Here is a 15,043-nt window from a genome sequence, read left to right on the forward strand (position 1 = left end):
AAGAAATGTGACAGTTCATCACCTTGTGTAGCTCACTGCATGTTAAACAGCTGGAGTGTCTTTAAAAAAGATCTACTAATACTTTCTATGGCAGGGCTCCTGCCAAATGCAACCGATTCACCAGCCACTTACTCTTCCAATGGCCAACATTTGAGCACCACTTTGTAGGCCAGGTTCACCAGCAGTGGCTTGGTGTAAGAACCAGTTCTTGGTGAGAAGCAACTCTTAGTGTTTTTTACTATATTGTTCAAGATTTAAACTGACATCAGAACTTTACTTCCCAGAATTGTTTCTCCTTAAGATTGGAAGATGTTTATTTAAAAACCTGATGCCACTTTCAGGGGGAGGTGGACTGGACATCTTAAATAAAATTTGTATCTCATGAAAGGAAAACAGTGTAGCAGAAGCTGCTGAGCTAATTGCATGGGATTCAGTTGCATTAGTTGCTTTTTGTTTATACTAGGATGTCCATTGCATAGTCTGTAGGGGTATAGCTATACTTCAAATAAACAGGTTATGTTAAGCTGTTGTGCTGGCTAGCGCAACTAACTTGGGTTTAAAATAGCAGTGAAGACTAACTTGGGTTTTCAGGGTTTAGCAGCTCAAGTTTCAGCTTATCAGGGAGCCTGAGGTTGAACTTTCACTGCTAATACATGTTAGTCAACCCAGACTTTGAGAATGGATGTTTTGTGTAGCTGAAATGGCCACGTTTAGACATGCTCCATGCTCTTGCAGAGAATCCTCGTTCTCAGTTTAGAACCTTGAGAAAGAGGTGCATCATGTTCTTATGTCAGCTGTTTTGTTGGGAATGGTAAGTGTTATGTAAGGGAAATGTGAAATAGCTGAAATGTGAACTGGCTGAGCTGCTTATAAGAACATGATGCACCTCTATGGCCATCAACTCTTTCTCAAGATTCTAGAGAACAGGAATTCTCCCTGCAAGAGCTGGGAACATGTCTAAACTTTGGCTGTTTCAGCTACAACATCTGTTCTCAAAGCCTGGATTGACTAACATCAGTTAGCAGCTCAAGTTCCCTCATGTAAAACTTACCATTATCATCAAGTCTTAATGACTTTCTCCAGGATAGGTGGTGGTCAGTGTTTTTAAATGACACTGATCTGCCCTCAGAAAAAGGAGTTATATATTTTTTTCCATTGCAGAAGTGTCTGGATGTCAGAATCGGTGTCCTAGTGTGCCAGAAACCATGTACACACAAGATTACTCTTAATAGCTCCTGAAAAATGACCCCAGCCCACAGTGTATTTGAACTTTAATGTGCTCTCACCACATTGCCTCCAAGTTGTGTAGTAGGAACTATTGCTGCTAGTCACTGGTAATGACTAAAATGTGAGAGCAGCTTCTTCTGAGCAGATTGGAGCTTGGGGTATCTGTGCCACACTACTTAGTTGCAGAGTGTTTTAATTCTTGCTGCTGTTCCCTTTCACTGGATGCTGTTCTGTTCTTGTAGTATGAGAAAAATAATTCCTGTTTTACCTTAGGCATACCATTAATCATTGCACCAGACCACCTGTGATGATGACCCTTACCTCTCCTTTCTAAGCAAGCCAGATCTTTCCAATCTCTTCATAAATAAGGCATTTTTTACATTTTAATTGCTTCCATTGCTCTTCCCTGAGCACCTGTGCCATGTCCTACCCAAGCTGCTCAGGTGACACCTGCAGTGACACTTATTTTCAGGATGCTTAAAGAACTTGATGGAGAATGATGATTTTTTTGTTTGCTTTTGGTTTTTCTGACTGTTATTGCATGCAGTGAACTTTAGACTCTGTATTTAAGCATGCAAATTATGCCTTCCATTATGCATTTTGTCAATATGTAACAGTGGTACATGGGGGTTGTCTAAAGAAAGGGGAGAGGCAAATGCAGCCCACACTTCTAATTAAGAGCACTTTCAGTTTATATGTACCTGGCACTGCATGAATTATAGCAGCAGCCCGGCAATCTGGAAAAGGATTGCAGTACACAGCAAACTGCAGAGCTATTTACGTAGACAGACCCCAAGCAGCCCTTTCCTCCTAAAGCAATTCAGGGCATCACACGGTACCATGGAAACATGGGCAGCCAAAAGCAATCAGGACTTATGACTTGCACATTAAGTTGAGAGTAGCACCTCTGGAAATATAGTGCTCCTTACTATTTACTACAGCAGAGAAAAGTGTTGCCACCTAAACCAACAGCACTTTCAGGAACACTTGGTATGCTGTAGAGCAGTGGTTTTCAACCTGTGGTCTGCGGACCCCTGGGGGTCCACAGACTTTGTCTAAGGGGTCTGTGAAAGGGGTCTGTGAAAGATGACGAGGATCAATTAAAAGTATGTGAATACCCACATGATTCAAAGGGGCCCATATCTTCATTTGAAATTTTTTAGGGGTTCACAAATGAAAAAGGTTGAAAAACACTGCTTTAGTGCTCTCTGGTTAACTATAAGCCAGATGTGACCCAGCCTGGCTTTGTGAAATCTGGACTCATAAGCTTAAACAGCAAACTATTGTTTGAAGCTGAAGAGTTCACCTAGAAACTTGGCCAGTGGTTCTGGTGTGCTTTGTGCTGTGATGATCTGCTCCAATATTTGTTCTTGGTTCCCTCTGTTTATTTGCATACTCAAAGCAGAAGAATTTCCAGATCTACCGTGACAGGGCAAAAGAAAGTGGGAGCGTCTATCCCCTTAGAACAGGGTGAGGTCTATGCACAAGTTCCAAGCAGCATGTGTGTACCTGTGGGGTGGGCTTCTCTATGCAGAGCAACTTCACTGGTGTGGAAGGGAACAGTAGCTAACGTGGCGCTCTTTGGAATCACCACCAAGGTACAGTGGAGAAGCTTCTCTGACAGTAGGCTGGCTGTTGAGATATGCTTCTATCACTGCTGTTAGGGGTGATGGAGCTGCATTTTTCTGTTGTTATCGTTACAGCTGCAAGTCAGCGTAAAGCTTTGGTTTTTCAGTGATCCTCAGCCTCCTTCCCTGTGCTTTTATGTCCAGCTCCTACTTTGAGAGGCAGTACTTAACACAGAAATTTAGAGAGATTCTGTTAACTCCGCTACGTCTTGTGTCTTCCGATACTGTTGTTACCAGCGATGCATACCTGTAGAATCCTGTGACTGATATAAATTGGTCTAATCGTCGCCAGAGGGACTTTTTCGATTGGAGAGGTGAAAGAATTCAAGAACAAAAAGTTTAGGCAATACACTGAATTTAATCTAAAATGCTCATTATGAGACAGTCTGCTGTTTCTTCTCCATCTGGGAACAAAGGGTACTGTACTCCTCTGGACTCAGGATGTAGTGTGAGACAGCGTTTAGAAATTCTTCCAGTGGACACAGACCTGTCTTGCATCCTTTCACTACTTGCTCCTGCAAAGAGACCATTTGTATGTCTGCTCTTCTATTTATTTATGTTTTTAAAGCAACGTTTGCTTGGCCAAAGCTCCTGGTGGATAATCCTAAAGCACTTTGAAAATCTTCCTCCCCCCATGAACTAAACAAGCAACTGGCCTAAGGGAAAATTGGAAAAGCTGAAACCAAAGACCCTTATCCAAAGTCTGCACAGAACTGGGCTAGTCAGGAAGAGGATCAAGAGCCTGACTACCTGTCCTGTGTCCATGCTACCAAGCCAAACTCGCTCCACAGCCTAGTGGGCTGCATATCTAGGCAAATCTGAGAGGGAGGCCCAATATCTAGTGCTTGCATTAGAGAGATGCCAAAAAGGTCCTTTACCTGTCCGCAGTAAGACAGGCGTACAAACCACTCTTTGGAATGCTGGTGCTGATACAGTTCTATTGTCACATCTGAGGCATACGGGGGCCATTTGTGATCGAAGATTCCCAGTGCCATCAAGAGAGGGATGAGGGTAACATCATGAGAAGCATAGAGAATGAACTTTCTGATGGGGAGAAAAATGCTAAAGTAAATGTTAGCTACATTTATTTCTCCAGAGATCTCTAGGTATCACTCATTTACCTTTGGCTAACAGCTGGATTAGCATTTAACTGCCACATCTAGCTTTTCCCTACTTGTTCATTCAATTGCTATTTGAAACAGTTCTTCATGGGCAGCCAGTTGGAATTCATCGTGGACAGAGAAACAATTTTGTTCTGTACCTGGCTGTTGTAGCTGAAGATGGTGAAGCCACTGCTTCCAGCATATTTTTTTGGAGTGCATAAAGAAGGGGACCAACAGCCATTTGAAGAACTTCCCTAGAAGAGACAGAATTTGAAAGTAAGTTCCTATTTTGTTCAGGTTTAGACAATTGCTATTGAGACCTGGGGACTTGTTCTCTTATTACTAGGTGATAAAGTATATGAAATGCAACCAAGAACCATTAAATACAATTCCTACTGTTAACTTTCCATTAAAGCAATTGCTTAGATGCCAAAGATGTTTATGCAAGTGCATCTTGGAGGAAAGCGTGTGTAAAGATTCCTGATTGTGAGTGGGAGGAGAGATGTCAAGAAGACAAGTCTCTCAAGATTTGGGCCTTGCAAAGAGAAAAAGTGAGAACTCTTGATGATTTATACTTTATTTCACTTCCCCATTTCTTTTCTGAATATACAGATTTCAGCTGAAGGGATATGACTGAAGCTGGCTAGAGAACAGTCACACCTTGCAATAAGTACTGGGGTTTCAAGATCTGCTCTTTGTTCCTATCTGGGACAAATCTGAGACCTGATTTTTTTTTTGGGGGGGGGGGGGGTTAGGAGGGGAGGGCTGGGAGAGGGAAATATCACAAGCAAGAGAGATGCCTATCATAGAACAGCCAATAACCTAGGGGTTAGAGTACTCCCTGGGGGATGGCCAGGTACTTGAGGCTGCATCTCCCAAATGAGTGCACTGACGTGGAAGGGGGGGGGGAGGGGGGGAATTGGGATGCTCTCTGACAAACCTTTCTAATGATATCTTTACTTAACATTCTTCCCTCCCCTCCCATTTTGATTTCAATAAAGCAACATCTGGTCAAAGTTCTTGCTTTGTTAAGTACTATCTGGGAAGTGTTACACTGGGTTTTGACATGCAGTCTTTTCTATGTAACTAGAGGGAGGATGGCAGGGAAGCCCAAAACAGTGTAATTAATGATCCAGGAAAATATTACTGGCTACTGAACTAATAGAAGGCAAAAGCATCGCCAGTACTGGAAAGCATAGCAACTCCAAGCCTGCTTTTAAAGGAAGAGTTGCAGTTCACTGTCACAGGTGCTAAAGCAGTAGCAAAGCCACTTCCACACACCATCAGGAGGAACTTTATTTGCTATGTGTAGCACTGGCTTCCTTTTGTCGTGTTTTGCAAGCCTAGAAGTTGCTCTCTATTTTTCCCCTAGTATTCATGGTCTAATCACAGGCCTGCTGTGTGTAACAAATGATGCATCACCAGGATAGCTATTTGCTTACTGGGGTTTAGATTTGATGCATCTGGAATTATGTTCTATAAAAGGGGTACATGCTCATTTGCTTCAGCCTCCCTTGCTGGAACCTTCCCCCAAGCTCCTTTTACTCAGGACTGTCCCAAGACTGGAGGCAGGAGTAGAAAATACCACCTGGAAGCATATGCCATAATGTAAAGGAAAGAGTCAATAGATCGCTGCTCGATCATGTGCAGGAAGCTCTTCAGCACAGGGCAGCTGGGCAAGTCGTGCACCTGGAAAAACAGGCAAGGTAAAACAAACAGCATGCAGCCATTAGGTCTGCCCTGGTAAGGAGCCAGCTATGGAGACCAGGTACAGATGATATATGCACACCATATCTAAATCTGGGCATTTATTGGTTCTGCACCAGAAACATCCTTTGTGAACCTATACTGGTGACCGATTACTCGTCTTTGGTAGTTTAGCATTTGTAGGTTATTTGACAGAAGAGCTGTGCTTATACAAATGGAAGACACACATTTGTGCCTGAGGGTATAAACAAAAATACTTCATTTTATTGCCATGGGATGGAGATGTTGACAGCCGGAGCGGGGGGGGGGGGTCCTAATCCGTCAATTTATGATAGGATTATCAAAAAAGGCTTTGAGCTCCTCCCCTTCTCCCAGGTAGAGGAAACTGAAACAGAGAATAGGAGTCCTGCAGGAAAACCAGGGGCTGCCAAACTCAAGAGGAAGGCTAGGATGAAGACTGTTCATAGATTTAATAGATTTTTAGGGTCGGAAGGGACCTTTGTAGATCATTGAGTCTGACACTCTGCCCTTAGGCAGGAAAAAGTGCTGGAGTCAGATGACCTCAGCTAGGTGCTTGTTTAATCTACTCTTAAAGATCTCCAAGGTAGGGAAGAACACCACCTCCCTTGGAAGCCCAATCCAGATTTTGGCAGCCCTTACTGTAAAGACTTTTTTTCCTAATGTCTAATCTATATCTGCTCTCTGTCAGTTTATGGCTGTTGTTCTTAATAACCCCAAGGGGCGACCTGGTAAACAGTGTGTCCCCTATTCCTTGCTACCCTCCCTGATGAATTTGCAGATGGCTGCAAGATCCCCTCTCAGCCTCCTTTTGCTGAGGCTGAAGAGATTCAGGTCCCTCAATCTCTCCTTGTAGAATCTTACCTACAGGCCCATAACCATACCTACAGCCCTCCTCTGGACCTTCTCAAGGTTATCCACATAACCTGTTCTTACACAAGTTAACCAAAGCAACCGCTGGAAAGGGACTAGATCTGGACCATGTGCACCGTGAGAGAAGCAGGGTGGAAAGGGGTCTGTAGCTGTTGATCATATAAACACTTTGCAAATATGTATTGTGATGGGGAAGGCATTTACACAAACCCTATACTTGTCACCACAGGGTTAATGGGGTCAATCAGTTCTACTTCACCACACCTGTAAGAGATGTCAGAGAGAAGAAGCTCAAAAGGAGACGTGTCACCCAACTGGTGGTAGACCAGATAGAGAAAGGGGTTTGGATGAAGGCAGGAACTTCTTAGATGCCTCTGTTGTCCCTCTCCCTACAGAAAGGAAGGGCCTTGACTACTAAGTCAGTAGCTTTAGAGCTACTGACATACACTCACCTTGGAGCCCAGCTGGGGTTTTGACCTACAAGGTTTCTCTGAAGAAAATGATTCCTACCAAAATGCCGAGTGATTTCATTTGTCTTTCATTTGCCTTCTGGATTGCTACTGACCCTCAAAAGGGGGAATTTCTATGGACCCAACCAGAAGGCTAAATCTCCTTCATGTGGATGCTTCAGACCAGTGGCTGGATTGCTGCAAAGCTGTGTTATGCCTGTAGAGGGAGCCCTGGGAGAGGACCACTGTGGGAGTAACTGTGAGTTAACAACTGAGCTTCATAAACCAAATGCAGGAGGGAGACCTTGCCATTTAATAAAATGTCTATTATTTAAGTAGATACCTCCAGCCTCCACTGATACCATGGAAAGGAAAGTGTCCTCAGCACTGAACAGAATCAGGCCCTTTGTTCAGACAACATTCCTCCAATCTGCTGCTTCCTTAAGAACTTGCTTTAGCCTACTGGGATTCACAGACAGATGCCTGTGAAATGCCACTGACTTCAGTGGAGTTTTGCTCTAGCCCAGGGAACTGTCTGCATAGGTCATCCTGAAGGATTGGGAGCCTCAATGAGGAAATATTGCAGGCAGTTTGTTATAACTTATTAGGCTGCAGCTGTGTGTATGCCCCATCTCACCTGTTCAGCAAAGATGTTGTCAAGTAGAAGGAAAAAATCCACCTGCTTATCAGTGTCAATACCCATCTTCTTTTTAATGGTCTTCAGATCATCAGAAATGCCTGGCTGCCACAAGACACTGCCCATTTTATCTCTGTCCAAAGCCAAAAAACAAAAGCAGATTTTGACATAGGTTCTTAGACACCCTGGCAAGCACAAGAGGAGAATCTGCCCACACTTCCACTGGGGATTGTCCCCCCAGCAGTGGGAGGATGGAGACAGTGGAACCTCCCCAGTGCTGGAGGGTATCTCAGTGTTTGGAGCTCCACTGTGAGAAGCAACAGATTCTAAGCGTCTGTTCTGATGCCAAGTCTGGCTGTGTCATCAGAATTTGAAGTGTGGGGAGGCTTATTGAAAAGAAGTAATCTTTTGAAACACTCATGTCTCACTCAAAGCAGGATACCCTAAGCAGCAATTCCACATCTGTGAATAGGCTGTTGTATGGGACCTCAGCCCACTTGTGCTTTCAAGGAATGCAACTTGCTTCACAAGGAAAGAACAGATGTTTTGAACCGATTCTACATTTTTGTGCTATCAAAGAAATGCACAGTGATACCATTTTCTATCGTAGGACCCTCTTTTCAATTGCTTTTAACTCTGTTAAATGTCAACCACTTGGGCTGAACATTTCCATGCTAGCCTCTGCCTCAGGAGGAATGTTAAATACATGCAAACAGAAACTTCCCCACTCTCACCCTCTTGAACAGTGCTAGTTCTGGCTTCAAATCTCAGGTGTCTAAATTTTTGTCAGGGGGGGTAGCCTTGGAGTTAGGGAAGGAGTGTTCACCAACTCAGCTATATCCCTCTACCTCATGAAATTGCTATTTGCACGTGCAGATAGAATTTGTTGGGCATTTGGTTGTTAATGCTGTAAATGTCAGTGATGATGTGCACGTGGCATCATAGTTTGCCTCATTCAGCCACCAAACTCTTCTTTTCTACATCCTTTCTATATCCTAGATTATTGAGGGGAGCCACAGTAAGAATTCTGTCTGTGCATGTGACTTCTGATCACTTCTACAGGGCTGCGATGTGCACTCCAACACACATCTCAGCCCACATGCCAGAGACGGAATGAGACAGTGGAGGTGATATCAGTTCTACCCTTTACTAAGTTGAGTGCTTGAACTTTGCCACCTTAATGTTCTTCCAACCCAGATTTTGTTTTAGAGAAATAGATTTTTATTTAATTTGGTAATTTTGAGGCTGAGTATTTATTAATTAAAGGTATAAATATGAAAGGGATGTTGTAATGATTACAAAACAAGGAAGGGCAAATATAAAAGAAATCCAAGCATGTTAGGTATTGAATGGCATAATTAAGACAAACTTGCATCACTACATGGCATAAGAAATGCAGTAACTTTACAAGTAGTGCATATGTGACTGTTCTGGATTAAACTAATATTTCAAGAAATGCTCAGATGTTCTTCATGCTGTCAAGTGGTATTTTTTGAGCAATGTCACGTTACTTTTGACATCGCATCTAATTCTATCCAGAGTACACCGCTGCTCTAGGAAGAGTTCAGTGAATGAAAACATGATACTTTAAAGTATTACCAGGCTATGACACTATAGTGACATCAAAGGGGAAGGTGTGAATGGCAATTCACCTGCTCAAGTGTTTCAGGCGTTGGCAATTCTGATAATTGGGGTATAGGATTTCGGTGTTTGCTTCATCTGTGACAATTGTGATGGGTCCTGTAGAATCAAACAAAAAGAAGCTTTTATAATCCCACGCACAGCATGAGGTATGGCTTGTACTATTTTAGTTACTGTCATGGCCCTGCGACCCAGTCCTATAATCCTTATGGAAGGCAACTGGAGGCACTTCTTTGGTGCCAGAATCACTGTCCTCATACCCAGCTATGCCAGGTTTTGTTTTTTGTCAGTTTTGTGGCATCATCTATAGGCAAAATCCATCATGTTAAGCCCCATACACTTAGTACATGATAATCCCTACCCCAGGGAGTTTTCTTGTTCTTGAAATCTGGGGTCAGTCCTACTGCCTGAATTTCCTATGGCTGTTGCTTGCTTGCTTTAGCATCTGCCCCTTCCTGCATTCCTTCTGGAGCGATGAACTGCAGAGTCACTTTTGCGGTCATTCTCTGGAGCAAAATGCTCTGAAAGCAGAAAGGAGATGCTCTCTTGGGGAACGAATTAGTGCTCATGATAGTGAGTACACTGTGTGATTGGCACAACAGGGTGGGGTCTGCTTTTGACCTGCCACTTTTCCTGTTTTTCATCATCTGTTTCTGATGCTGCTCCTCATTCACATTGAGTTTGCAGCACTGGTGGCAAGAGACAAAGCCTGCACACCTGAACAAAGCTGAGGAGATGGTGCAAAAGGCAAACAGACAGAAAAGGCAGCAGTCAGAAGACACCTGAGATGGGATCAATAGGCAGCAGAAGTGGTGGAGGAACAACAAGCCTAGAACATGATGAGGTGTGAGACAAGACAGTGTCCAGGGCCTATGGAGCATGAGAATGGGAAGCAAATCAGATACAATCCTCCCTCTCACCTTCTCTCTGCTGTTGGAACAGCCCAGCCAGCAGACAGCGCGTGGACTCCAGATTCCGAATTATATTGGTGGAACGGACACTAAAAAAGAGAAGACAACTGGTGAAATGGCATGCATCTCCTTCCTGTAAGGAGGGTGGCAACCTTCTACTTAAAATTTCCTAGACCTCTAAGTACTGCAAGCTCTAAGGGATGAAAAGAAAGGGACAATCAGTGTGGTCCTCCTTATATACTCTTTTCCCTTAGCATCCATTCTGCTACTGGGAGATACGAGGTACTGGGCTACCTGGACCTGTAGTAGGACACAACATGGCACTTGTGTTATGTTCTCAGGCTGTATCCATGGAATGGAATCTGCAGAACCCCACCATGAAATAGTTGCTTCTAGTGCCCACTGTCATCAATGACATTGCTGGGGACTTTAATGGTTGAAATCACTAGTGACTCTTCATACCAAATTGTACAAGCCAGATAGTACAGGTGGGAAGGGTCAGCCATAGCTCCCTGTAAAGAATCTGCTACATGCAGGCAGGAGAAGCCCATGCAGGACTGAGGCCTTCCTTCAATAAGGAAGAGCAGGGGTAGCTGAGGACTTGGAACAAAAACGTCAGAGACTCACAACACCTCGGAAGGCTTGTATGCTGAGGACAGGAAGTTGAGTTCCTCTACGTAGCTTCTCCTTAGCCTCTCCCCCAGTGCAAACATCTGCTGCATCCCAACCCTCGTCAGCTGCCCTGCAATCACACCACCCTGGGGAGAGAAATGGTGGGGTTGTATTCAAGATGTGGAAATAAGCAAGTTGCAAGGGAACGTCTAGATAACAGGAAAGAGTCCCTCACCTTCAGCACAGTTTTTTTATATTGATCTTCAAAATGGGAATGGGGTCTTGGGCCACCATTGAGGTCAGTTACTGTATAATCAAACTGAGTTTGAGCAGGGACTTCCAACAGGGTAGGATGCCATTCCACCTATAGCAAAAAGCAAGAGAAATGGAAAGTGAATTGCATCAGACCAAGAGAAGCACATGGGAACACAGTGTGCAGTCTGCTTATGACAGGAACAAACAGGAGACAACAGGACTCCACGATCTCCCACCACAGAACATGGCCTCTGGAAACATACAGCACTAAGACTTCTCAGTCCAGAACAAAGGCCTGTATTGAGACACTGGCCATGCCCCATCTCACAGCAGAAGCAGCATTAGGAGATAATTGCTACTATGACTCATACCAAATCAAACTTCTTTAGCTAAAGGATAGAGCTACTGCCCTGGAACTGAGAACCTCAGCTGGAGTCCATAAAGGACATGGTGAATTGCAGTGATGCTCAAGTCAGGGGGATGGCTCAGTTGGAGCAGCCTGCTTTGGAACAGATCTGTTTGCCTTAGACAGCACTTGCTTAAGTGTCAAATACACCCCTATTTTGTGTCTGTATTGGTGGGGAACTTGAGAGGTGGTCTTGACTGCTGCTGCCATGCATTTTCCAACTACTCCAAAGGAAGCACGCACACTTTGCAGTCTGAAGGATCCCCACAGACCAATTACTCACAAGTACAACAGCATTTTCTGTTTTATTCAGTACAACATTGAAAGGGAGGGGGAGGAGGGCAGGGAGCTGGATCCATCCAGCTGTTATTGCTAACTCCCATTCTTACCCTTACTGTCCTATTGAAAAGTTCTCTAGTGACACAGCCAATAAAAAACTGGCTTCCAGATAGATCGAGGAAAAAAAGCCTTTTAAAACTTAAGTCCCAACCCTTTACTTGGTCCTTTATTCACTTCAAGCCCTATATTTGTCCAACCACTATAAAAAACAAACAAAACAATGCCAATAGCTGTGTATTGACAGTGCATTAATAGATTTAATAGATCTTTAGGGTCGGAAGGGACCTTTGTAGATCATCGAGTCTGACCCCCTGCCCTGGGCAGGAAAGAGCGCTTGTGTGCATCCTGATTGCAATTTTGTAAGAAAATAAGAAAATCTGATTCTACCAGTATTTGGCAAACACTGCGACTAAAAGCATTTTTCTGAACTTAAAAAGATCTTTTACATAATGACATGCAATTATACAACCCTTAGAATAATGCAGCATTGTAGCTGAATTTCTGCACATGCAACAACATTTTTGAGTGAAGGGTGACAAAGACAAATTTGTTTGTGCTAAACACTAAACACTGTTTTGTAACAGTTTCCAAACATGTAAAAGTGATTGTATGCTATTAGAAAGCAGTAAATATTTTAGTAAGTTACACAACAGCAAATGATCCAGCTCTGCGTTTGGCTATATGCACCCACGCAACACAATGTGTCCAAGAACGTGTTTGGATACTCGATACTAGCTCCATTTTAAATTATGATCTTAAAGCCTTGCTCAGTTGCAATTTCCTGACTCCCACATTTCTGAATAAATGTATGAACCTTTCTTTTCAGCAAGGACTGAAGAGCTGACTCCCACAGTAAAGCTTCACTTTACCAAGACTTTGTAATTTTAGACAAGCTTTTGGGCAGAAAGTGCCTGATGAAGGCCACTTTATACCCAAAGGCTTGTCTAATATCTCTCCCACCTACACAGCTGGTTCAAGAAGACAGCATGAAAAAAACCTTCCTTCTCACACATTTCCTGGGTCATCATGGCTATACCACCACTCCAATCCTACTCCATCATTTTAGGCACTACAGGGAAGTATGTTTACTGGCATACTATGGTATGTAAGTTCAATTTTAACTCAATAAATGAAGAGAGGACATTGTAATGAAGTAGATGCATTCTCTTCACTAATGAAAATAATTAAATGCTTTTTTAAAGGGACTTCCTGGTGTCAGACCAAATGAGCAAGGTTTTACTGTACTTTTAACTTCATATGTTTGAAGCCTTTGCCTTACCATATTCTGTAGGCTTGAGTTTGGGGACATTTGAGATCACGTTCAGAACCATATCTAGATTCACATTCAACCAGTCATGCACTAGCATGCAAACAGTTCTCAAACATCAATGATATCATCAGATCTAAACCAGACGAGGATTTTTTTTCTTTTCCCAACAGTTCTATGCATTATCTAAGCTATGGAGACAATAAAAAAACCACAAGACTTGGCATCAAAACAGGCAGGTTCTGACAGGATCTCAACATCATATCAAAGGACTGGCATTTGGAACCTTGCAAATACAGGTTCCCAAAGTCAGGCAACTGGCCACATTCACAAGCTATAGTATTGTTTGATTTTTTTTTTTTTTTTTTTTACATCCAAAGTCCATGCTTTATCCTTCCTGGCATTATTGGCAAGTGACCAAAGTGCACAGAAACTTCTTCCTGGAAAGAAATAAAAACAAAACATGGCAGTGGCCTTCAAGGAACATGGCAATCTGGGTGGGCACAAAGTGTTGGGGAAGAAATGTCCTGGAGGTCACTCAAAACAGAAGAATGAACGCTATCCAAGTTGAAGCCAGAAGGCCAGACAGTTTAATCAGCAATGCGTGAACCACCCTGCTACTCTCAAGCAATGGGTCCCTGCTTCTTCCCTTTGCCAGGCAGCAGGGGATGGGAGTGTCTGGGTAAACACTTTCTCTGTAGCATTCCCAGTCTGTAGGGGTCCTGCCACACGTTCAAATTAAAAACTAGATAGAAACTAGCTCTCCAGTTGTTACACATTTTCAAGCATTCACTTTGTAGCTGCTTGGCTCTTTTTACAGCTCAACAGTTGTTATTATGGTGCGATCATTACATGCATGGCTGGTGAAAATTTCTTGTGCAATTCACCCGTTAATTGTATACCAATTATTTTGTCTCAACTTATCGTGTGATTCACCAGTTGGTTGTGCAAGTTACTCTGCACGTGTGGCAGTCTAAACTCATTGCGCGATTCACCAGTGAATTGTGGAATGTATGCAATGTGTAGCAGGGGGCCCCAAGGAAAGTTGGCTGCAGCCCACGGGCTTTTCTTTAGGAAGCTCCTTATTCCTGGTTCCTTATTTCAAGGCTAATCTTTCCTCACAACCTTTAGTTATGTAATTAATTCGCTTTGAGAAAGGAGCTGGGACTATGCAACCAGGGTGGCGTAACAAGGGGTTGGACTAGATGATCTCCTGAGGTCTCTTGCAACCCTTTCTATGAGTCTATGCAACTCCCTGGGGGTGTCAAAGAGGATGGAGTAGGGCTGTTCTCAGTGGCAGCAGACGACAGGAGCAGCAGCAACGGTCTCCAGCTGCAGCAAGGGAGGCTGAACTGGACCAGAAGCTCTCGCGCAGCCCTCCGCCTCGGCGCTGGGCTGGGAAGCGGCCCGCAGGCCAGGCGGGGGCTGCGGCGCGCGGAGCGTTCCGGCGCCGAACGCGGCGGGCTGCAGGCGCTGCCCCGGGGTTCTAGAACGCGGCCGGCGTTCCAGCGCCAGTGTCGGGAGAGGGGCGGGCGGGCGGGCGGGTGGGGGGGCTCTCACCTGCCGCCCGCCGGGGATGGGCTTCAGCGGCGTGCGAGCGCCGTGCCGGAACACCACCTGCACCCGCACCAGCCGCAGGTCCGGCCCCGGGCCGCCCCGCTCGGCCCCCGGCCCCCGCGCGGCCACCGAGCAGGCCAGACCGCCCAATGCCGCTGCCGCGCAAGCCCACGATCGCATTCCGTGGGGCAGGAAGTCGGCTGGCGGGAAATGTAGTCCTCCCCCCTAGTGGCTCCGGGACTACAATTCCCAGAAGATGCCGCGGGGGGAAGGGGGAGGAGAGCAGTGTTCCGGATGCATTCCATGGGGTAAAGTGCCAGCAAACGAAGTTGGGTCGGCGCATGCGCCTCGGACGGGTGGTCTATGACGTATGAGGGTGGGCGGGGCTGCAGTGCATGGTTCTAAGCGCGCCT

The 15,043-nt window shown here is 44.7% G+C and overlaps 1 protein-coding gene across 1 annotated transcript; it reads right to left on the minus strand.

Annotated features, from left to right (window-relative positions):
* Window positions 1-3,193: 3,193 nt before the first annotated feature.
* On the minus strand, window positions 3,194-14,825 carry ACP6 (acid phosphatase 6, lysophosphatidic). The gene is made up of 10 exons (XM_059720608.1): window positions 14,634-14,825; window positions 11,042-11,170; window positions 10,822-10,952; window positions 10,204-10,283; window positions 9,295-9,382; window positions 7,643-7,775; window positions 5,547-5,647; window positions 4,117-4,212; window positions 3,734-3,899; window positions 3,194-3,370 (listed from the first exon to the last, which is right to left on the minus strand). The coding sequence occupies exons 1-10, from the start codon at window positions 14,808-14,810 to the stop codon at window positions 3,230-3,232; spliced, it is 1,242 nt and encodes a 413-aa protein (XP_059576591.1). The 5' UTR covers window positions 14,811-14,825; the 3' UTR covers window positions 3,194-3,229.
* Between the last annotated feature and the right edge of the window lie 218 nt (window positions 14,826-15,043).

This window comes from Alligator mississippiensis, chromosome 1 (assembly GCF_030867095.1).
Source record: "Alligator mississippiensis isolate rAllMis1 chromosome 1, rAllMis1, whole genome shotgun sequence".
NCBI classification, from domain to species: domain Eukaryota; kingdom Metazoa; phylum Chordata; order Crocodylia; family Alligatoridae; genus Alligator; species Alligator mississippiensis.

Bases quoted from the DNA above. Each gene is read 5' to 3' on its own strand.
- ACP6 (XM_059720608.1), bottom strand. From the start codon at position 14,810: ATGCGATCGTGGGCTTGCGCGGCAGCGGCATTGGGCGGTCTGGCCTGC. The intron at 9,383-10,203 runs GTGAGAGGGAGG...TTGATTCTACAG, and splicing joins GTTCCAACAGCAGAGAGAAG to GACCCATCACAATTGTCACA. The intron at 5,648-7,642 runs GTGAGATGGGGC...CTGTTTTTCCAG, and splicing joins ACAACATCTTTGCTGAACAG to GTGCACGACTTGCCCAGCTG.